The sequence below is a fragment of the Arachis stenosperma genome, chromosome 2 (assembly GCF_014773155.1).
Source record: "Arachis stenosperma cultivar V10309 chromosome 2, arast.V10309.gnm1.PFL2, whole genome shotgun sequence".
Classification (NCBI taxonomy): domain Eukaryota; kingdom Viridiplantae; phylum Streptophyta; class Magnoliopsida; order Fabales; family Fabaceae; genus Arachis; species Arachis stenosperma.
The window spans coordinates 10,147,888-10,172,857 of record NC_080378.1 but is presented as its reverse complement, the minus strand read 5'-3'; the positions used below and the strand labels follow the sequence as shown (position 1 = coordinate 10,172,857).

General features: G+C 30.5%; 1 protein-coding gene and 1 pseudogene across 1 annotated transcript; both read left to right on the top strand.

Annotated features, from left to right (window-relative positions):
- The first annotated feature begins 6,628 nt into the window (after positions 1 to 6,628).
- Positions 6,629 to 10,807, top strand: LOC130961760 (pentatricopeptide repeat-containing protein At4g21190-like). The gene is made up of 6 exons (XM_057887757.1): positions 6,629 to 7,025; positions 8,286 to 8,397; positions 8,497 to 8,595; positions 9,010 to 9,153; positions 9,535 to 9,747; positions 10,031 to 10,807. The coding sequence occupies exons 2-6, from the start codon at positions 8,314 to 8,316 to the stop codon at positions 10,430 to 10,432; spliced, it is 942 nt and encodes a 313-aa protein (XP_057743740.1). The 5' UTR covers positions 6,629 to 7,025; positions 8,286 to 8,313; the 3' UTR covers positions 10,433 to 10,807.
- Positions 10,808 to 11,720: 913 nt separating this feature from the next.
- Positions 11,721 to 21,948, top strand: LOC130962524 (aspartate--tRNA ligase 2, cytoplasmic-like; annotated as a pseudogene).
- Positions 21,949 to 24,970: the final 3,022 nt, after the last annotated feature.

Genomic DNA, 24,970 nt, shown 5'->3' with positions numbered 1-24,970 from the left:
GCTATAAAATTATAGATGGAACACATATTCGTATTAAAGGTTCAAAAGAAGATGTGTCAAAATATAGAGAAAGAAAAAGTTACTCGACAATAAATGTATTGGCAGCTTGTACATTTGACTTAAAATTCTTCTATGTGATGTTTGGGTGGAAAGGCTTGGCTTCAGATTCACAAATTTTAGATAATCAAATTGTTCTTCAATGTATTAATTTTCTAATAATTTTTTATTTTTAATAAACATTCTTCTAGTATTAGTTAAGTAAATAGTTTAACTTTTATTTTTAGGTAAATTCTGCTTAGCAGATACTGGATATCTCCTGAGGTTTGATTTTATCACTTTATAATGAAGTACTCGATATTATTTAAAAGAATATTCCAACACCTTCCTGAAAATCTAAAAGAGTTATTCAATTTAAGACATTTATCACTGCGCAATGTAATTGAAAGAACTTTTGGGATTGTGAAAAATAGATTTCCTATCATAGTAAAGATGACTAGATATGATATAGACATTGTGAGCATATTTGTTATAATTTGTTGTATTCTGTATAACTTCTTAATGAATTTTGATCCATACGAAGAACTTATTACACAAGTTGAAAGGAATCTCAATAATAGTGTGCTTGAATGAAATTCTACAAATGTTGAAATTGTTAGAAGTGAAGATGGACGAATGAGAGAAATTTTGAGAGACTCTGTAGCCGCACAAATGTGAAACGATTATATATTGAATGAGTTTGAAGTCTTTTTAAGAGACTATATTATTAAGTATTTTTGTATTAAACTTGAGTTTAATGTATCATTTGAATTATTACTTGTTTATACAATGACCATTAGATTATGTATCGTTTGATGTTTATTTTTAACATATCATATTTTTAATTATTAGTGCATTTTATGATATACATTTTTTATGAATATAAAGATAGGTAACAATATGAATATTTAGAAAGTTGTTGATGCTGAAGGAGAAAATGAACTAAATGCATATTTTAGATGGACCATAGACGTTGATGGTTTGTTACTTGAAGTTCTCAGAAAACAAAGGAATAAGGGACAAAAGGAAGATAGAGCATTTTTAGCAAAAGCTTATAAAAAAAATAGAAAAGATTAATGAATTTTTTTTTTAAGTATTAATAAGAGCAAAGTAAAAAATCGTTTAAAGATTCTCAAGAAACAAATTAAAAGGTACTAGTGAAAGAATTAGTATTCAAACGTAGAATAGGATGGAATAAAATTGTTAAAACAATTGAGGTTACTTTAGAAGTATGAAAATCTTTAATAAAAATATGTATGACATTTCTATTTAATATTAATTTTTTGATAGCATTTGTACGTATATGTTCTAAATATATACTAAGTTATAATGATTTTTTCTTTTGTTTTCAATCTATTCTTAAACTGAGACAGATTAAAAGAAAACTTTTTTACACTTGGATATTCTTAGAGAGATATATGAGAAAAATATAGTAATTAGATATCGAAGTGGGACTGCTAAAGAAAGATTATGAAGATGGTCACATGAGAAGGACATCAATATTAATGATATTGACGAGATGCAAGTGAATAATGAGATTCATTTGGAAGCTTTAATATTTTTGAATATGAAAATGAGAATGTTCGAGCAACTCCAACTACACAAGTTTCATGTGTCATTGATATTTCGTCTTTCAAAGATAAAAAACAAAAAGTAAGTGATAAAAATTGTTGCTGATACTTCGTCTTCCAAAAATAAAAAACGAAAAGCAAGTGATAAAAATTTATCAGAACTTAAAGAAGTTTTTGCAGCAATGAAAAAATTGCACAAGCTATTATCACTACAAAATTTTATATATATTTGGCAGACTTCCAAACTATTTGAAGCAATTCGTAACTTGGATGTATAAGATGATAAATTTTTGAAGTTATTAAAGGGCTTGTTGAGCATCCTACTTTTATTGATATCTTTTTTGGATGTCCAAAAGACTTGTGCTTAGGATAATTGAATACTAAGTTAGGTTGTTTCATGCCTAATAGTTTCATAAAGTTCTTGTAATTTTTAAAGTAGATTTTGAGTGATATTTTTGTATTTTTTACTTTGACAAATAAATAATTATATTATATGAATTTATTTTTTTAATTTTGATTTCAAATATTTGCGAGTTATTAATAAATAATTTAATTTATTTTTGTGTAGATAATTTTATTAATTATAGACTCTAATTTCAATATTCTACGTACTTTATGAAGATGAAAATAATATTTTTTATTTTTTAAAAGAGGTAAAAAATTTTAACTAAAAAAATATAATTAAAAAATAATTTTTTTAATTATTTCGTATAATTTAATAAATAAATATATTTATTATTTAAATATAATATTATATTAATAAAGAATGAAGATATTTATTATAAAACTTTAATTTATTTGATAAATATTTTAAATATTGGAATTCAACTCTACTTCTATAATTTTATAATTCATTCCAAACGGTGAAATTCAATTTTAATTTGGAATTCAATTTTTAATAAAATTCAATTTAATTTTGTATCATTGAAAATATTCAAACAAACGGTTATCTATAAATATATAATAGTTAACTAGCTAAATAATAAAACCACACATTATTTAACACTGTTAGATGATTTCTGTCAGGGATGGCAAAATGGGTTGATCCTGTCGGGCCGACTCGCTAAACCCATTAAAAAAGACGGGTCAGGTTAGGATTTGGAGTCCACCAAATTAAAAAAATTCGCCGAATTCGCACTACCAAATTGGTAAGTTTTGGCGGGGCGGGGGCGGACCGGTCCGTCGGGCCGAATTTTGTTTTTCTTTTTTTTATTAAATAAAAGAGTGATTACTATTATAAAATAGAGCTAAATAAATTAGTTTTATTATATATATATATATATATATATATATATATATATATATACTAAAAAACAATACTTTTTGTTTACCAAATACTTATCATCCAAAAAAAACTAATAATTATATCATATTAAAGTAATGATATTATAAAACATTATTTTTGCTTTTCAATAATAATATTGTATTTATTTATTTTTATAATTTAATTTTGATACATTAACATTATAAAATATTTTATATTGTTATTCTATTATATCTCTTCTTTTGAATTACTATTCATACAATTAATATATAAGATAATTATTTTTACTGACGTAATGTTATTAATATACTTATAAAGACATATATTTTAAATTTTAATTTTGATTTTAATTTTTTTTATAATTTTATTATTTTTATTTAATTATGACTGAATCAATCGGGTAAATCAGTAATCTACCAGTTGATCCAGTGACTCAATAACTCAATCATATAATCGAATTAATTATTGGTTCAATTTTAATAATTATGCTTAATTGTGCTTAGATTGTTAAATTAATTGAAGTATAGGCTTTTGGGAAGTTAACTTTGTCATAGTTAATGAATTTTGCCAATTATTTACTGATATTTTGTAAATGATCCGGAACTACTTTTGAGAAGTGTATGAACCGATTATTCACTGTGACTAGTTAATAGAATGAATCATTCTTTTTCAGGAACCTTATAAAATCCATGTGAAAATTTTTTGCATTAGAAATTTAGGTGAATTTGTTGCTCATAATTTCTTATGAATAATAATGTCTGGGGTTGTGTATTAATTAAATTATTTAGTTGAGAATATTAATATTATTATTAAACAATTTATAAATTATTCAATATTTAAATTTTTATGAATTTGAGAATATTACTTGTTTATTACGACTAACTGTGTTCATCTTTATTAATTTTTGTTAATCTTTGAGTTTGTATTTTGATAAGATCATAAGACTTTAGTTGACGTAATATTTTAAATTTGGATGACATTTTAAAGTTTATATTAGACTATAATTATGTTTTAGTATGTTTATTTATTATTTTATTATAAAACAATTTTTTGGTTAAACCAGTTAGACTAATAAACTAGTAATTAAAACAGTTTGATGGTCAGTCTAGTTTTAGAATTTTGATCTAATCCCATCAATATACTCTCTCGGCTCTCACAGCTTCACGCTCTCTGAACTCTGCTTTTTTGCTGCACCTCGCTCAGCTGCCAATCATGGAGCGGCCCTCCTCACTCGAAACTCCGCCGTGGAGCTGCTGCGTTGGAATCCCGGCCTCTCCTCTTACTGTCGTCCTGTCGCGCCTCTCGCTTTCTCGTCGTCTCTTCGTCAAGCCTCACTCCCTTCGTCGTCACTGTTTCTCAATTTTGCTTTTTTCTCTCTTCTTCTCTGTCACAGTGTTTATTTCCCTCGTCCATACTTATCAGAATCGAACTGGTAATCAACCCGGTCAAACTACTGGATCATCGGATCATTGGCTCAACCGGTGAGTCACAGGTTGAACCGGTTAACTCGATTATAATTAAATAATTATATAAAATTTAATTCTTTTATAATAAATTTTTTTTATACAAAATTAAGTTATTTTAATATTTCAATCATTTATTAATTAATTATATTAATCAAATATATGTTGAAAAGAGTTAATATTAATAAATTTTACATAATTATCAATATCAAAATTATGGTATGATTAATAAAAATATTCTTGTTTATCTTTTTAATTTAGAAATATTTAACAACATTTAATTTTTTTAATAATTATGTAAAATAAAAATAATTAATTTAAGTGAGTAAATATAAAATAAAAAATTCAATTAAATTAAATATAAAAATTAATCATCAGAATAAAAAGACAAAAGTGTAAAGAAATTTTAAATTTTGCATGACTAAAAGAATTGATAAGATGAAGTTATTAATTAGAATATATCTAATAAATTATAATATATTTATAAAAAGGCATTTATAAAATTAAAGGGTATCTTAGTTTGGTGGTTAAAAAGTCTTTTATGCTCTCGGACTCCCATATTCGAACCCTAACAAAGCAAATTTTTGAAATTGGTATTTGAGTCATCTTGCGGGCTAATCGGTCTGGTTCGGTTTGCACTTCAGACCAAACTTTTTAAGTTTGACCTATTCCTTTACTTGTACTGTTTGAATGTTAATTCGAACCAATTAAAGGCTCGATTTATTGGATTTTTGATCGAAGCGGATGATCCGGTTCGGATTTGATAACCATTCCCTTGCCACTCTCACAGCCTGATTCTTCAATCAAGCCATTGCTGTTACCTTTGTGGACATTAAAACTCGGCTCGACCCTACCAATTTAACCGAAGCATTTCAGACGATGAAGACCCGGACCTGAAGTAAGCTGAAGTTGATCTGGAGAGAAAAAATAAAATCTGAAAAGAGAGTAAAATCGGGACCGAGCCATAGCTCGGGTCACCCAGACCCGGCTGATCATCATACACATTACACAATTAGGCAACGTTTGTTTTGAGATATTAGGACAGAAACTAAAAGACTGAGACTCAGTATCATATTTGTTGTTTCAGAGACTGGTACTAAAATTTCTGTCTGTCTCCAAAATTTCAGTATTTCAGTACCTCCAAAAAGTATGGACATAGGGGACTAAAATTTTTAGAGATAAAGACTGAAACTTTAATAATATTTTATACCTAAAATACCTTCATTTCAATTAATTAATTTCAATTTTATCAAATTAGAGTTTCATTCTTATTTTAATTTTTGTCTCTCACTTTACACCAAACAAAATATTAAAATTTATTTCCATCTCTTAATTTCTGTCTCTCAATCTTAGTCTCTATCTCTGTTCCTGCACCAAACACTACCTTAACGATAGGGCGGGGGTGTACACGCAACAATGCAGCCCTCAGGCTCCCTGCCTACCTCAGCCATTCAGCCTCACTCCCCCAGTCCCCAGTCCCCACTCCCCAGTCCGACAGTCCCCACTCCCCACGCTGACCCCTGACCTCGTCTTCTCTCCTACTCCCAGTCTCCCAGCACGCACCACGCACTCCCAGCACGCAGTCGCACCCTCTTCCCCTCCTCGTCTTCTCAGCTCTCCGTGTCTTACACCAGTCACTGGCGAAGCTCGTCGTTCGACTGACGACGGTGACGTCCGACGACTGACGACCTACGGTGCTGCCCTGCTTCTCGGTGACCACTTACGCTTCTCTGCTTGGCCCAGTCGTCTTCTTCTCTATTACTTCCCCGCCACTGCTCTGCGCTGCTAGTCCCGCTCCTTCTGCTCCTCTCTCTTCTCCGGTTTTCTTCTCAGGTAAATAATTAATTTTATTGTTTAATTAATACTCTCGTTAGGGAATAGAGATTTTGATTATCAGAATTTGTGAATTTAGAGATGTGGGTGTTGATTTTGATTATTAAAATTCTGATTAAGGGTGTGGGTGTTGATTTTTATTATTAGAACTCTGATTAGGTGTGGGTGTTGATGCTTCCAAACCCAAATGGAGCATATTTCTTATAATATGTTTTTTAATAGGGAAAGTATGAGGAGCCAATGGAATATTTGTACAATGTATACAATGGAGATTTATAGAATATTAGAGATATAACCATTAGTGTTACATTTTTCCATCAGCTGAAGCTTTTGGGATGAGTGGTATCATGACATGGTATTAGAGCACTTTGTTAAACCCCAAAATCAGTTTAAACAAATAGGTCGGGTATATATTTCGGGCCAGAATTGGATCTGGATCACATTAAACCCGGCTTCACCCAACCCATGAACACCCCTACCCCATCTCTCTCTCACTCTCAGCTCACCACGGTTCACCGTCACCGCCTTTCGCCGGGTCTTCCGCGTCGTGTGCTCACGGCTCGCCTCCCTCCTCCGTTTGTACTCGGCTGCTCGCGCCTCCCTCCGCCAGTGAGTGCTCGAGCTCTGCGTGTTTGTTGCTGCTCGTCGTCCGTGGTTGTCTCTTCTCGATTCTGCCTCTCAGTCTCACTCGAATCTCGTCTCAGTCACACTGCCGGCGTCTCATTGTCTTGTCGCCGGTGTCTCAACATCTCATAGTCTTCCCTAGGCGCCTCGTCGCCGGCGGTAGAAGCAACTCGTGTGGTTGTCCCTTGCTTCGTCACCTTCCTTGGGGTCGTCGCCGTGGACCGTGGACCGTTGGTGAGTCTCAGCATCATTGCTTCCCCAGTTCTCTCTTTTCCAAATTTCCCTTCTCCCTGTAGTTTTTCATGTTGCTGAATTGCTAATCAAGTAATTTGCCTTGTTGCTGATCTAAATGTTGCTGTAAATCGTTACTGAATTAGGATTTGTTAAATTTGTTGCTGTAAGTTGAATTTGTTGCTGAAAATATTACTGAGCTAATTTTTTTTTGTTGATGAAAATCATCACTGAGTTGAAGTTGTTGCTGATTATCATCGCTGAATCTTGAATTTGTTGTTTTGCTGAAATAATCACTTAGCCAAATTTTTGTTGTTGCTGTAACTCATCTTTGGAGTTAAACTTTTTGTTGCTGAAAATTATCATAGTTGAACAGCCTGTAATTCATCACTGCACCTTGATTTTGTTGCTAAAAGTTGAATTTGTTGCTGGAAATATCATTGAACTTTTTTTTTGTTGCCGAAAATCATCACTTTGTTGAATTTGTTGTCTTGCTGAAATAATTACTTAGGCAATTTTTTGTTGCTGTAAATCTGTAAATCATCTTTTGAGCTAAATCTTTTGTTGCTGAAAATTATCATAGTTGAATTTGTTGTTGAAAATGCGGTTTATGCTCTCTACAACTCAGAATAAAATTGTTCAGTTAAATTGTTGTTCCCATGCTCTCTGTTTGTTTTTTTTTTTTGCTAGAATTTTAAAAATGTCTTCATCACAACTCAGTTGCTATTATGAATTATTCTTGGTATTGATTTGTGAAAAATACACAAATGTAGATATAAATGCATATCAAAATGAAGAAAATGTTGGTCAAGCTTCAAATTTGTCCTATGAAGATATAGACGCGACTTTGAGATCATCCCTTGAATTTGATTTACTGATTATGTTATTTTCTGCTCTCTCTCTCTTGTTTATTTAAATTGAGAAAGTATTTTGTACCAGTGACTAGATTATTATCTCTTTTAGCATCATTAGTTATGTCTAAAGATTGACACTTAATTGTTATTAATATGTTTGTGAAGACATGTATTTAAGTTTTAACTTTTGATTTTAATTTTATAATTTTACATTTTTATTTAATTATAACCGGGTTAACCGGATGAATTAGTGACCCACCAGTTGAACCAGTGACCTGGTTGTATGACTGGGTCAATTACCGGTTCGATTCTGATAATTATGCTATTTCTTTCACTTTTCTTGATGCTTTTTCTGTGTTATATTGGAAACTGAAATGAGCGGAATTGCTCTTATTGTTATGGTGTTCAGTGTTCTATTGTAAAGACAGTTCTTCAGGATGCATGCACTGAGAGTTTCTCCTTTACTTATTGCTAAAACATTTCAAGCAATGGAAATTCCATCAAGCACACGAAGCACTGTGGTAAGATTTGGGAAGTGACATTACTATGATTGTTAAAATATGCAAACTCTTCCAGCTTCAAACATTTTTTTGTCTGAATTTCTTTTGTTGTAATTTCAGGTGTGTGCTGCAAAAGGTCCAAGGCTGCGCTATCCACGAGTTTGGAAGACCCATAAAAGAGTTGGGACCATTAACAAGGCTGCTAAGCTTGTTGAGACTGTAAGTTCTTAATTTAATTTCGGATAAACGCCATTTCTATCATAAAAGTTCAGCATGTCGACAAATCTACCATGAATAAAGGAAACTAATTTTGTACAAAAGACGAAAAATTCTGATTTCTACCATTAGAAGTTTGGAATATTGACAAATCTATGCATGAATAAAAATTGAAGTTTGAATACGTTTGTCGCATAAACCATCTTTCGTGGGTACAAAACTAGTTTCGTCCATTCATGGTTAAATTTGCCAGTGATTTAAAGTTTCATAGTTAGAAATGGTAGTTTAATCTTTAATTTATGTTCCAATTTTTTCTTCTCACTTGATAATCATGATAGTAGAAAATTTCTGATTGATTTTTTCTTAGGTGATTTGGATTCTTGCGAAAGTTAATGTCTCTGTGTGTCTTGTGTGTAGATTAGGCAGCTGTCAAATGTCAAAGAGGAAGTTTATGGTGCTCTTGATTCCTATGTTGCTTGGGAATTAGAGTTCCCTTTAATTACTATGAAAAAGGCACTCAAGACTCTAGAAGATCAACAAGAGTGGAAGCGGGTAATACAGGTACTTAAACAAAGAAATGTTATTCATGTAAACTTTTAGGTACTGTTTGTTTTCAGAGACTGGGACTGAGACAGGAAGATTGGAACTCAGTATTGTGTTTGTTGGCGAAAGACGGTCATCTTTGTCTCAGCCTTTGTCTTCCATTCTTAGTCTCTCAGTTTTAGTCTCCTTTTCAAACGCAGTCTTAACGCCCTTGTCTTCATTCATGTTGTATTCCACAAGTTGTTGGATGTCGTCTTCAGGAACCAGAGCTATTTAATTTATTTTGAGTTTATTCTTTTCATTTTTGTTTCGTTTAACTTTCTAATGTCTTATTTTGCTGTGTATACTCGATCTGGCTAAATTAGTTCCCGCATATGCAAATTACCTATGGAATTGTAGGTAACAAAGTGGATGTTAAGCAAAGGTCAAGGTAGGACTATGGGAAGCTATTTCACATTATTGAATGCATTAGCAGAAGATGATCGAATCGATGAAGCTGAAGAGCTTTGGACGAAGCTATTAATGCAGTATATGGAAAGCTTGCCTCGTAAATTCTTTGATAAAATGATATCTATCTACTACAAGAGAGGCATGTATGACAAGATGTTTGAGGTATTATTCTTATTTGTGATTTTATGTCTATATAAATCATTTGCATCTTTATAAACTGCTTACTAGTCATGAAATTCCTGAATTCCAGGATATTGTTCAACCGGTGAAATGTATTTAGGAGGAGAAAATTTATCACAGACAAAAGAGAAATGATAATTACAAGAATAGAAGATAAATAAAATTCAAGAGGTATATATAACCAAGACAAGCTAATTGCTAGAAAATATTCACACTCTAAATATCCACCAAATATCACCCTGAAACAGACATGATCTGATTGTAGGTTTTTGCTGATATGGAGGAGCTTGGTGTTCATCCTAATTTGACTGTCGTGCAAGTGATTGGAGGTGTCTTTAAGGAGGTGGGCATGTTGGACAAATATGAGAAGATACACCAAAAATATCCACCACCTAGGTGGAAATATAGATACGTCAAAGGAGGACGGCGTATAAAAATTAAGGTGTCTGGTCAACCTTACCAAGGCAACTACAGAGAAGGGAATGAGCATGCAAAGTTGAATGGTGAACCAAATTTGGACTTAGATGACAATGATACATCAGAAGAGACTTCAGAGTTAGAGGAAGTTGATGAACAATTCAACCAGGACGCCAATGCAAGAACCATGGAATCTAAACAAATATCAGATGATTCATTTGAGACTAAGGAACCAGTTTTAGATGTATAATAGTTGGGGATAGATGATTTAAGATAATTCAATACTTGATGAGTTTCCATTGGCAGTTATTTCTGTCATAGTTGGAATGTATTGTTTACATGCCTCTATCATGGAAGGATGGAAAGTGTTAAGGATATAGAATGGAGATTGGAGACACTCTTGGACAAGAAGAGTATGCTTTTGAAACTAAGGTATTCTACAATGGGAAAAACCAAGATGTGATGTTCTTCTCTAGCCAGCATCAATGAAGATTTTAGCACGGCACAGGAATTTATGTTCTACCTCATACAATGACACATATCAGTAGTGAATCATCTGTTGTGCATACTTTTCTTTTTCAAAATTGAAAAACAAAAATGTTATTCTAAAAGATGAGTCATTAAGAAAGCAAATTATTTACCATTTAAATTTATAATACTATATTTGATTGAGTAATTGAGTTGTTAAAGGCAATAAGACAATTCGCTCACAAGAATAAATAATAATAGTAAATAAACTACATACTAATTTGAGAACATGGTAAAAATTATACAAATCCAAATAAAAAAATAACAAAAAAAGTTTTAGTAAATGATTAAAAAAGATTATACGAACAATGAGTATTAAAAATTTTATAAAAAAATAACAAATGAGAAGGAAAGATAAAATTAGTAGAAAAGAAATACATAAATTTTTTTATGTTTTTTTTTTATAAATGAGAAGGAAAGATAAAATTGGTAGAAAAAGAATAATTTTTTTTAATTACTTCTACAAACTTAACAATTGAACACAAAAGTTTCAATTTGTTATTTCTGGAAATATATAGCCAAACAAAAAATTGAGACTTCGAAAAAACCGAACTACTTTATGTGATTTCAAAGTTAAACCAAACACATCTTAAAAGAGTAGGTACTTAATTACCTAGAGTAAATTTACCTAATTTTCTAGTATCACTTTATTTTTATTTATAGAATCTTTTTAATGTATTTTAAAATACTTTATAAGCTACTTTTTGTAATATTAACTGTCCTCACAAAAATTATTTCAAAAGTCAAAAGTGAAAAAATGTACTTAACTATATTAAATATAAATTTACATTGTTAATTCATAAAATAAATCTTAAGGTAGGTTCTACCCAAATATTTAAACAATAATTTAACATAGTTAACTAGTTAAGTAATTTTTTTCATTAAAATCATCCATTATTATTCACTTATTTTTTCACTTATTAAAATCAATAATTTTTTTTCTTTTCAACTAGGATTCAATTCATTTCAATTCAATCTAGTATCAAAGTTAAGCCGCAATATAATAACAAATGTGTTTGAGCAGCTCAAGAATCACGATATCCGGCGAGCTCATCTGCACCTTTCGAAGACATGACCTCGACGATGGAGCTGCCGCCAAGATATTGGTGCAGGTACTCTGCCACGACCACCAAAACTGCGAAGTCTTTCTTGTTTTGTATTATATGACATGGAACAGTAATGAAATTTAGGATTTGTCTTATATCGCTTTGAAATATGATTTGCAACACAATTTGTGGGCGTCGCCACTGTGTTGGCCCAATTTGTGTTTGTGCTCCAATTTGCGGCCGCTGAACTATAGATGGCCATTTCGCGATGGCCAGTCCTGCATTAGAAAAATAGGCTTCATTTTTCTTGCACTGTCTACTCTTCTTCTATATCAGTCTCTATTTTACATGTGCTGTAGTTGAGATAGCCATGCGTATTTTCATCCCAATTTTATTTCTCACGTATTTTGAGAATTAATTATTTTATTGATTTATTTAAATAAAAAAGCCCAAGTCACAGTACATATACACTTTTTTTTTTCTTCCCCTTCATCATTCTTCTTTTTTCCAATTGATTGTTTATCCTCCTTCATTACTACTATCGTTATTGTTGTCATTATTGACATCGTTTTTTTCTTTTTATATATTTTTTTGTTTATCTTTTTTATTTATTTATTTGTTTGTGTATTTTAAAATAAATCTATGAAGAAGAAGAATAAAGAAGAAAAATAGAATACAAACAATAATGATGATAATGAAAAATAAGAAAAAAAAATGACATCGAAATTTTTTATATGAAACACATAAATGAAATAGAAATGAATCAAAATGTGCTATATAAAATACAAAGCTTTACTACAATAAACATAGAGTGTGAATTTATCTTCACATTATATTGTAAGACAGTTTGTTACTTAAGACTTAGGAGTATATCATTCAATTTTAGAGCAATCTCGTTTAAATAAAATCCATTATTTTTAAAGTAAAACATAACAAAATATAGAAAATATTTTACATTAATAACAAAACATGGAGAAGAAGAAGAAAAAGAAGAAGAAGGTGTTTGTAAAAAGAAAAAAAAGATAAAATTTGAAGAAAAAGAAGTAGAAGAATAAAATATGTTGGGAGAAATATTGGTGCCATATTTAAAATATTTTGATAATATTTTTGTTTTTGATAATTTTTAATTAGTTAAGAATTTTGTACGTCATTATTAAAAAATTTTGGTGTCAAAATTAAAAAATTTCTTGTATTAAATTTAAAAAATTTTGGTATTATTTTTCTGATAAATTATCCACAATTCAAAACTTCCATTTTTCTCTTTTTGTTGTCAACTTCTTTTTTTTCACTTTTTTATTTTACTTTTTTTTTATAAATTTTCTTAGAATAAAAAAAATTAAACAAAAAAATAAAAAATACTGCACTAATATCAAAAAAAAAAGAAGAAGAAAAAAATATAATAGCAATAATAAAAAAATAACTTAAAGAAGAAAAATATGTGAAAAAAAAGGATAAATACAAAAAAAAATTTATAATTTACACACATTTTATATAAACAATTTTTTGTTAAATTTAAACTAATTTAATTAGATTTTATTCACAAAAATATTTAGACTTACGAATCTCTAAGTGTAATAGGGTATAATATGAAAATTATTGTCATATCAATTCGAACTTGCTTCTTATAATGCCATGGCCCATGTCCTAAATAGCACATGCCACCCGAAAAAAATTGTATCACATTTGCATTAAAATTTTAATGTATATTATTTTTTCCCTTTCATTATAAAATAGCCTCTTTAAAAAAGTTAAGCAATTTTTATAAATTTTAATTTTATTAAATTTGTTTATACAATCATAAAATTACAATTTTTTTTATAATAATTCATAAATAGGGATAAAAATGAATTAGGCTACCAAAAACTTATAACTCAATTTGTTTTAGGCTCGATTTGATTCGACTCGTTTTATTAAACATGTCAAATTTAAAGTTTTTATAAAGCCTATTAATTAAAAAGTCAAGTAAGAGACTTTAAAAAATTCCTACGTAATTGGTTGAACCGGTTTGTCAAAATATTTTTTAGTATTATTCTTAGTTTAAACTTTTAATTATTCACTTATATTAAATGCAAAACAAAATTAAAAAAAATTAATGGTCAAAATTAGTTAAGATTGTAACTTTTTTGTTCAAAGAAAAAATTTATGGATTGTAAGTATGGTTATGATAGGTGGCTAATGATTAATATATAAATGAATTAAGCTTTATAAATTATGAATTATAAATGAATAAAACTCTATATTTAAGCAAAATACTTAACCAAGTCTAACTAAGTTGTTATAACCATAGTTATCAGAACCGAACCGCTGATCGAACCGGTCAAGCTATTAGTTTAATGGTTCAACCGATAAATCACTGGTTGAACCGATAAAACCGGTCTCATGTAAATAAAAAATAAAAAATAATAAAAAACTTAAAATTAAAATTTGAAATACATATCTACACTAACATTTTATGAAAAATCAAGTCTCAAATTCTAAAAATAACTAATAGAAAAACATAGAATTTATCATTAATACTACAATAGTATATTAATTTGACACAATAAGAGTAACAATTCATTCATAAAACCTGTCATCTAACTATAATATCAATAGATTTTAATACTAGTATCAAAAGTCAAAACAAATAATCTTAATCACAATACTAGCATTTAAATAGATCAAGCAAATTAATAAATTTTTAGTGAACTTTATATTTATATTAATAATGGCACATAAGTAAAATATAATTAATTCAAAAAATAAAAAATAAAAAATAAAATTAAATTAGATATTTATAATATTATATAATTGAATGTATACTATATAATTATTATTTGACATATGCAATAGTAAGAAGCATGGTGGTTTAGTGGCAAGGGAAAGAGGCTGCATTCCCAAACTTCTAGGATCGAACCTTAGCTTTAGCATTTTGACAATTTTCACAACAGACCGGTTCTTACCGGTTTCTTCGGTTCTTACTGGTTTATACCAGTTCTCTTCCTTGAAGGGTCTAAAGTATAAACCGAACCGGTTTATGCCGGTTTATTTGACATATGCAATAATAAGAAGCATGGTGGCTTAGGGTTCCGGTTTACCGGTTTTTTGGTCGAACTAGCCAGTCCGATTTACCGGTTTTTCGATCGAACTGGCCGGTCCGATTCGATTTTTACAACTATGGTTATAACCGCTTTCCAAATCACGCGCCGCCCTTCTTTTTCTTCTTACTAACATCTCAGTTGCTATTTTTTCTTTCATTATCGTCATCACCGCTACCATCACTACCTTCTCCTCCTTCTCTTTTTTTTTTAATTTGATTTCTTCTTTTCATTTGTTTTTCTCCTCTGCCTTCTCCATCATCATCATCATCATCATCATCATCATCATCATCATCATCGTTATCATTATATCGTCGTCGTCGCCATCTTCTTTATCGTTATCGTCGTTGTTATTATCGTTATCGTTGAATTTTTGTCATATTAATGACGTTGTCGGATCCAAAATTAATTTGAATGTGTTTTTGTTCATGATTCAGTCTTATTTGTGTGATTGTTTCGAATTGAATTTGTGTGTCGCAATCATTAGTAATTTCGGTGTAAAAACTAAGAAATTTATGTGTATTTGTTAAGGAATTTCGGTGTATTTTTATTCTGATAAGTTATACATAATTTAAAACTCAGCATAACGATGAGAGTCCAACCCTTCCTTCTTCAAGGTGAGGGAGAATATTATCTACAGCCCGATCAAAAAGCACACAATTCATCCGATTATTCTTGCACATTAACTTGCTAATGAGATGTCGCAGTACTGAAGTGTTAATCATTCTATAACTACTTGTGTTAGGCCATGATAAATTACTCTAGGTCTTGCAACTGCTTCTTCTTCTTTTTCATTGTCATCATCTTCTTCTTTTTTTATTCATCTTTTTTTTCTTGTTTTACTTTCTCAAGTTTTTTCTTGTTTTGTTTTCTCAATAAGAATAAAAACAATGAACCTATATTTATTAGACTAAAAAAAAAGAAAGAAAAAAAATGCAGCATTAAAAATGATATTTTTGTGCTTTTGTAGCAAAGTTTCGATGTAAAAACTAAGAAATTTATGTATATTTGTTAATAAATTTTGGTGTATTTTGATTTTGATAAGTTTTACATAATTCAAAACTCTTCCTCTTCCTCTTCCTCCTCCTCATCTTTTGCTTCTTTTTCTTCTTTTTTATAATTTTTTTTCTTAATCTTCTCCTTCTTGTTTTATCTTCTCAAGTTTCTTCTTATTTTACTCTCTTAACAAGAATAAGAAGAAATACATAATGTTGTAAAATGATTAGAAAGATGATAAACCTACATTCATTCAACTAAAGAAAGAAATAAGGAAAAAAAAATGCAGCATTAAAAAAAGTCATTTTTGTGCTTTTGTAGCAAAATTTCGATGTAAAAACTAAAAAATTTATGTGTATTTGTTAAGAAATTTCGGTGTATTTTTATTCTAAAAAATTCTACATTATTTAAAATTCTTCATTTTCCTCCTCTTCATATTCTGCTGCTGCTTCTTCTTCTTCTTCTTCTTATTTCATTTTCTCATAATTATTCTTGTTTCACTATCTTAAGAGGAATAAAAAAAAAATCAATGCTGCAAAATTATTAGGAAGAAAAGGAGGAAAAGAAAAAACGCAGCAACAACAACAGCAATAAAAGAACGACGATAGAGAGAAAACATGCGAAGAAGAAGGAGGAATGCGAAGAAGATAAAGGAAAAACGCGAAGAAGAAAAAGGGATGCGAAGACGAAGATGAATATGTTTGCTTTAGTGAAGCACGTGTGTGTACACACGCTGCGTGTAATGATAGTGGTTTTTATAGGGTTTTTGGGACAACGTGGTTGGACTTAGTTGCCAAAAAATCTTGGCTATTTAGCAAGACTGATTATAAATTTAGAATGCATTTAATGTCAATTTAAAATTTTTAAATTTATTGTTTTGAATTATAATTAACGAAATAGGCTTTTCAAATAGACTCGTGGACTTGTCAAACTTTGAACAGGCCGAACTAGAATAGAAGTAATAAGCCTAAATTTAGGCTATCTATTTACTATATAAGCTAGATTTGTTAAAATTAAAGCTCAATTTAACTCAATTCATTTCTACTCCAACTCACAAATAAAATTAAATTATTTTTCTAATTTCATAATTTTTCAGAAGAATATTACAAATAGAAAAAAAAACATTTTTAAGGAAAACAAATCAAAGAGTAATTTCTCTAATTCTGCCATCAATTTTTTACTAAAATCTAAGGATGCACATGAGGCCGGTGAAGTCGGGTTCGTATTGGCTCGAACCTAATCATAAATAATAACTTAGTCTATTTTTAAAATTTTTATCCGGTTTTAGACCCAATAAAATTATATTATGTTTGGGTCATACTAAAACTAAGTCTATACCAGATAAAATTTGGATCTTAATAAACTTTATACCAAAAAATTACGATGACACTTAGTTATAAAAAAAAAAAAATTATTTGTTATTGAAAGATTAATAACTATTTTTGAATTTGTCCATAAATTTCAATTTTATAAAATTTTTGATCTATTTTTCAACTCAACAAATTTGATTAAAAATAAATCAATAAACTTATAATTAATATAACATAATATTAGACTAATTTAAAAGATATATATCATTTTACAGTGCATCACAATATCACTAAAATTTAAATCTTATATCTTTTAAATTTTAAAATTTTTGAAAATAATTATTTCACAACATTACAATATTTACGTAATAATAACTTAGAGTCTAATAATAATAATTTAAAATTTTACAATAATAATTAAGTCAATTACACAATAAACATAATGGTTTGATTTTACACAATAAACACAATAATATCGATGTTGAAGGTCTTGTTTCGGTCCCTTCTGAACCAATCAAAGGTGCCACACAGCAGGTTAGTTACCTTCTGAGATTTGATTTTGGATAGAAATGAAGGGAGACAGTAGCAATCTATTTAGTAGGGTTTAACAATAGCTTTTCTCTTTCCGGAAGTTGAGTTTGAAATCTTAATAACTACTATGTTGAATTTGGTTGCATAGTGGTTTTGGGTTTAGAAATATTTATAAGGTTTATAATATAGAATGGAAAAGGGAAGGCGTGTTTTTGATGGTAGAGATGGTAAAATTGCTTGATTACAATGATAGGACTAGCTAATTGTAGCCCACAACCAAGATGATTTATACATTAATGCAGGTAAGATATCGCTTGCTTTGATAATAAATAGGAAGTCACTGTATTGCTGAGGGTTTAACACTTGCCTCACATTCATGTCGGAGAAGCTATTTACAACACCTTTTTTTGGTTATCAACCGACTATTTTAAACACCTTTGACAATTACATTTACCCTTGCAAGCAAATTGTCCAAAGGCCGGTTTAAGATACTAGTATGTGTGGCTAGCTGGTGAAGGTTGTACTAGTGAACGGTAGAATGGCCTCTAAGGCTTCCTCTTATTTTCCTTAACTTGTATATTTGTAGTTCATTTTTTTTCAAGTAATTGAACATTTTTGTTGAGGATCTATAGCTTATTTGGTTTGTTTAGGTAGAGATTCAAGTGAGGAAGTTGTATTGTGTTAGCAGGGCCCTTCCAACTCTACCAATTAATCTCGAGGATGCTGCTCGAAGTGAAGCTGAAATTGAGAAGGCACTTCAGGTACATTGATTGGAGGTGTTGGGTCTTTGTCAACCTGTTTGACTCCTTCTTTGTTAGGGTGATTTGTTTCATCCATTGGTTAACTAGTTCTGTTAATGAATGCATGCTGGTGAACAACTTGTTCGTGTTAATCAGGACACACGTTTGAACTTTAGAGTACTTGACCTCAGAACCCCGGCTAATCAAGGAATTTTCTCCATTCAGTCTCAAGTTGAAAATGTAAAGCATTTCATCTGAATTTTCTTCTGAAGAGTTTACTTATTTGTGTTCATTCCTGATTTGCATGTTGTTGACATCATGGTTGTTTTAAATTCTAAAGTTACTGCAATAAATGTATACTAAGTCATTTACAAAATATATTTTTCCCATGATGCCAAGTTGAATGGTCACATTATTTTTCATTGCATTGTTGGGTAGGCATTCAGATAATTCTTATTATCTGAAGGCTTTCGCCAAATCCACACTCCAAAATTGATTGCTGGGTCAAGTGAGGGTGGAGCTGCTGTTTTCAGACTGGACTATAAAGGGCAACCTGCTTGCCTTCCCAATCACCACAGCTTCACAAGCAAATGGCAATATGTGCTGATTTTGGCCGTGTTTTTGAGATTGGTCCTGTGTTTAGCAGTTTAGGGCTGAAGATTCCTTCACACACAGACATCTGTGTGAGTTTACTGGTCTTGATGTTGAAATGGAGATTAAGAAGCATTATAATGAGGTATATTTCACTTTTAGGCATATGTTTCTTGGTATGGTTTTGAAATTTTTGTGGTAGATAACCTGTTTTACTGATATTGAGTTTTTGAGCAGGTTATGGATATAGTTGATAGGTTGTTTGTCTCAATATTTGATAGCTTGAACCAGAATTGTAAGAAGGATCTTGAAGCTGTGGCACACCAGTACCCATTTGAACCTTTAAAGGTAAGCATCTTCTTTAAAAAAAATGTATTTTTTATATATATCAAACCTTCTAGTAAATATTGTTAACTATACTATGTTGTAGTTCTTGTGCCATGAACTACCAGTTGAAAAATGTGATTATAAGAATGCAATGCTTAAAGGCTTATATGATCTTATTCACGATCTGATATATCCCGGTTAATAATGCAGTATCTTCGTCAGACTCTGCGGCTTACATATGAAGAAGGGGTTCAGATGCTCAAGGTAAGCTTAAAATTTTCCTTAGTATCTAATTCACAAATCATGAACAAATTTTTTTCTTTTTTTTTTTTTTTTGAATGGGGGACTTTCTTCTTTCTTAATAAGACATATGCTCCGTACCCATGGAGGGATTATATAAGAACAGTGATAACAAAGCCTTGGCCCACTAGTTTAGGCCGGCTACGTGGATCAGCCGATGGCCCGATGCTATTGCATTATGAAAAAAGTTATGCTGTTCTAGTTTCTAATTTCTAATTTCAACCAAAAAGTCATCGAAAACATGATTCACAATAGTCAAAGGTTTATTAGAAAATGTCATGGAGTCCCTATTGTTAATTGGAAAAGAATTGGGGTTGAGGAAAATTTATGTCAAGACCTCATTCTCAGTCCGTATCATAATCTTGTGTGCTTGCAAGTTAAAATGGGTTTATAGCCCCAAAAAGGATGAAATTATAGTCTTGATGCCTAATTAGGTTCCCTGTGTTCTGTTCTAAGGGATGCTTCATTGATGCTGAGGCTTCCTCTCTATTTTCCTCTTATAGATGGTTCTCGGTTTTCTTTGCAACTGTTGAATCATTTACCTCAACACTCAGAATTTTGTTTATCTTCACTAATAAGAATATTAAAAAATGGTATGTTTTGCATGTGCTAATAATTTTGCTTCACAGGATGCTGGAGTAGAGATTGAGCCTTTTGGTGACTTGAATACTGAAGCTGAAAGGAAGTTGGGGCAGCTAGTTTTAGAGAAGTAATTCTCTCTCTCACACACACGCAAACACAACAAAGCAGTGTAAATATTTTTTCACTTTTTAATGACCTATTATTTTGGATTAACTTGTTGTGTAATTTTTGTTTATAGGTATGGCACAGAGTTCTATATCCTTTACCGGTACCCCTTGGCTGTAAGGCCATTTTACACAATGCCTTGCTATAATAATCCACAATACTCCAATTCATTTGATGTCTTTATTAGAGGTAAGAATTAAGAGATTTTGTTATACATTCATTGGTACAAGAAATGATTTCATTGAATTTTTCATCTATACTGTGTCTGTAAGAGAACACTTGAAAACTCCTGGAGCACATCTAATGTGTTCTAAAAACATTAATAGCCTCTTATTCTTGATATTTTATATAGTCTTTAAACATTATAAATGAAAATAAATGGATATAGTTGTCTTGGAGCATGCAAGTATTTCATATAGCCATCATTGCTTTTTCATAGATATAGTTTGTTACTGGTTTTTATTCAAAGTTGTGTGCCCCTTAGGCGAGGAGATCATTTCAGGAGCTCAGCGTGTCCACAATGCAGAAATGTTGGAAAAACGGGCGAGTCTTGCGGCATTGATGTCAAGACGATATCTACATACATTGATTCTTTCAGGTATTCTTCATGGCCTCTTGCTTCCATCCACCAGTAAATATCATTTTAATAAAATTGTTACTTCTAAAAATCAATATAGCTGACATAATTTCTGTCCAAATGAGTAAACCATTATTTTAACCCTTGAAATATTAATTTGTGACAAAATGGTCTCTTAAAAATTGGTAATTATTTCATGGTACCTGAAATATTGTTTCCACCTAGACAGAAAGCACTATCTTTTGTTGATTCCTTAATTGATAATTATTTCATGGTACCTGAAAAACTATTCACAAAATGAGAGGGGGCTATTTTGTCAGATATTTATAGGGCAAGAATAACGGTTTGATCCATGTCACATAGATTCAACAAAGTTTTATATTGGCAGTCAGAAACCTAATACAATCCTCTTCTTTTATCGGGACTTGGAGCCGGTTATGTAACTTTTGCAACAAGCTTGACATAGACATGGTTGGCTAAAATGTCGAATTACTTTGAAATGCATTGATTTATGGAATTTACAACTGCCTAACCGACCGTTACTATTTATCAGAGGGAATGATTTATATTTTCAACAAATTAGATTACCTGATATCAAAATCTAATTGCTTTGTTGATGATTCAGATATGGTGCACCAACACACGGTGGCTTTGGAGTGGTTTGGAGCGTGTAGTAATGCTCTTCTGTGGCCTGAATAACATCCGCAAGGCATCACTTTATCCTCGTGACCTCCTTAGGATTGCACCATGATAGTTATACCCAAACAACTGCAGTGTTGAAAATCGCATTGTACATATTTCCTTATCTTAAGAATCTCATTTCCTTTGAACTAGCAGTGTTGGAGCTGGTGTAGAGCACTTTACAAAGCATACTAATTTTGGTGGACTTAATGTAGCTGCCACTTTGTTTGTTGAATGCACCCTTAGAATGTTCAAATTTTCCTTTACTCGGTAACCAGCAATCATTTAATGAAAAATAGATCTGGATGCACTCTCACTCAGGATGTTCAAATATTCCATTGATATTTATTTGTCTGTTTCAGTAAAAACACTGCGATGAGTTTAGAATGATAGAATGGTGTTTGATTGCATAAGGTAGTGTTTTGCACTCTGCATTTTAGTCACTAGTGGTAGTAGGATTAGGATGGTGCGTTTTGAGTTTTCTTTAACAGAAGTTTGAGGCAAGATGTAATATGAATGCCTCCCCGTTTGGTACCAAATTGTGTCATGTTCATTTGATGAGTAATGAATTTCTACGCAATTGTGGAAACTGGAAACATGACCAAGAAAATAATAGGTAAAAATAAAGGACGCTGTTGGCATCACGCATGCAAGATGCACCTCTAATACACTGATACCACCACGGCAATCAACGCCAAGTCGCAGACCAAACGTTGCAGATGACATTGCACTATACTCCCTAACACTAAACCTTAGACAGAGGACAATAATTCCAAGCTCCAAAAAGGAGTGGTTAGTTACCTCTTACCTGTAAGAGACTTTGACGCAGAATATTTGATTGGTTGGCGCTGGTTCAAGAGCACTATCTTTTTATTTTTTTTTCGGCTGGACTACCTATGATGGCGCAATAATGGATTTATTTGTTTGTTCATTAAATATAAACTTGAAACTACAATGCATTCTTTCAAATTCTAAAAAGTAAAAACTGAAAATTTGTGCTTTTTCTATTATTCATTCTTGTTAGCGTTAGAAAATAAACAACAAAATAAAATATGAAACTAACATATGAAGTTTCATAACAAAAATATTTGATAATCACACTAAGTAAAACTATAAAAATTCGAAGAAGAATAAAAGAAGATGTATTCAAGGTTCATTTTTTAGATATTAGATAAGAATTGGTGTAATCCTTTAATATTGGAAACTACGATGTTTTGCAAAATTTTGGAGGGTTGTAGAATTCGCAGAAAATGAATTATCAGATAAGTTTTTTTTTTTTAATTTATAAAGACAATATACAAACTATGTATTGTATTATTTTAATATTAAATTATAATACACAGATTACGTATTATATTATTTTAATGTTAAATTATAATACGTATTCTGTGTATTGTATTTGCACTCTTCAATATTAAAATAAGAAATCCAATCTATAAACTCTAAATCACTTTTGGTTCCTAAAATGACTTAGTAATCATTTGTGTTATTATTATTGTTGGTTGAAACATTCAACAACTCAACAAATCATTTTGTGGCTTATGACAATGGCTAATTATATGAACACATCATGTGTCACGGCTCAAGATTTGGTGGTCTCAAAATGTTTGGACCATTAAATGGTCGCATAACAAAATATATTTTTTAAAGTTTTTTAATAATTGCTAAATAGTCCTTTTTTTAATTTAATTACAAATTAACCCCATATATTTTATTTAATTATAAAAATAATTTTTTATTTTATAAATAATTATTTTATAATAAATCTATTATGTTTATTAACAATCAAGAACAAAAACAATAACAAATTAGATCTTCCATTGATCTTAATAAATTTTTTGGTTATTCCAATCGATTAAAAGATTAAATTTGATCCGGAACGTTTGTGAGAAATTACAAAATCGTGTTTCCTTAAAAACCAATCGATTGAACTCTAACTCAATCGATTGGATTTCAGTTTATCAATAAACAATCGATTGAAAATTGCAAGGACGCATGATTTTCGCATAAATCAATCGATTGGTCATATTAACCAATCGATTGAAAGATGAATTAAATGTGAATTTGATGTAATTCAATCGATTGTTTAGAATTTTCAATTGATTGAATTCTTCAAAACAATCGATTGGATAGTACAATTCAATCATATAGTAGAGTTAATTGCTATTGCCACTGTGAATTTGATGCAATGATGTCTGGGAAAGCAGGGTGCTATAGCAGCGAGTTAACATCACTAATTTTCTTTCATTCTACAACCTCATACTGGGCATCTAAGGTGTTTTATGTCAAACAAGAATTCTAAGATCCATAATTTCGCATTGGTCATATGCCTTGTTCTTTAGTCAAAATTTTTGTATCTGTAAACCTAGGGGAGGATAAATAAAATGTTACAAGTTATCTATTGCACTTGCATTAACATTGTAACTATCATTTCTTGTTCTTCTTTAATTTCTGATATGTTCTCATTTGTGCCAGAACCAAGTTATGTTGCTTTTCATGACGAAGAGTGGGGAGTTCTTGTTCATGATGACAAGTATGCCAGTTTGTTTTTGTGTTTGCAGAATCTTTTCTTTTATTTTCAGCTTCCGTGTTGAATCTGTATGAATGCTGGAATTCAATTTTTTGTGTAGGAAACTGAGTTGCTCAGCTTCTCTGGAGCCTTCGATTTTTTGTGTAGGAAACTGAGTTGCTCAGCTTCTCTGGAGCCTTGGCTGAACTTACATAGCCTGCCATTCTTAGCAAAAGGCAGTTATTTTGGTACTGACATAATTTGTTTGGGATTTTATATATTCTGGATTCAATCATATTTATATACGAGCTCCACTATATAGTAAAAAACAATTTGGTACAATGTTCAGAAACCCGACATGGTGGTAGACTGCACCATGACAAAAATCAGTGTGAAATGACCGTATATGATTGAATTGTACTAGCCAATCGATTGAAAATTCTAAACAATCGATTGAATTACATAAAATCCACATTTAATTCATCGTTCAATCGATTGGTTAATATGACCAATCGATTGATTTATGCGAAAATCATGCTTCCTTGCGATTTTTAATCGATTGTTTAGTGATAAACTGAAATCCAATCGATTGAGTTAGAATTAAATCGATTGGTTTGATAGTCCAATCGATTGTTTTTCAAGAAAACACGATTTTGTATTTTCTCACGAACGTTTCGGATCAAATTTAATCTTTTAATCGATTGGAATAGCCAAAAAATTTATTAGAATCAATAGAAGATCTAATTTGTTATTGTTTTTGTTCTTGATTATTAATAAACATTATAGATTTATTATAAAATAAAAAATCGTTTTTATAATTAAATAAAA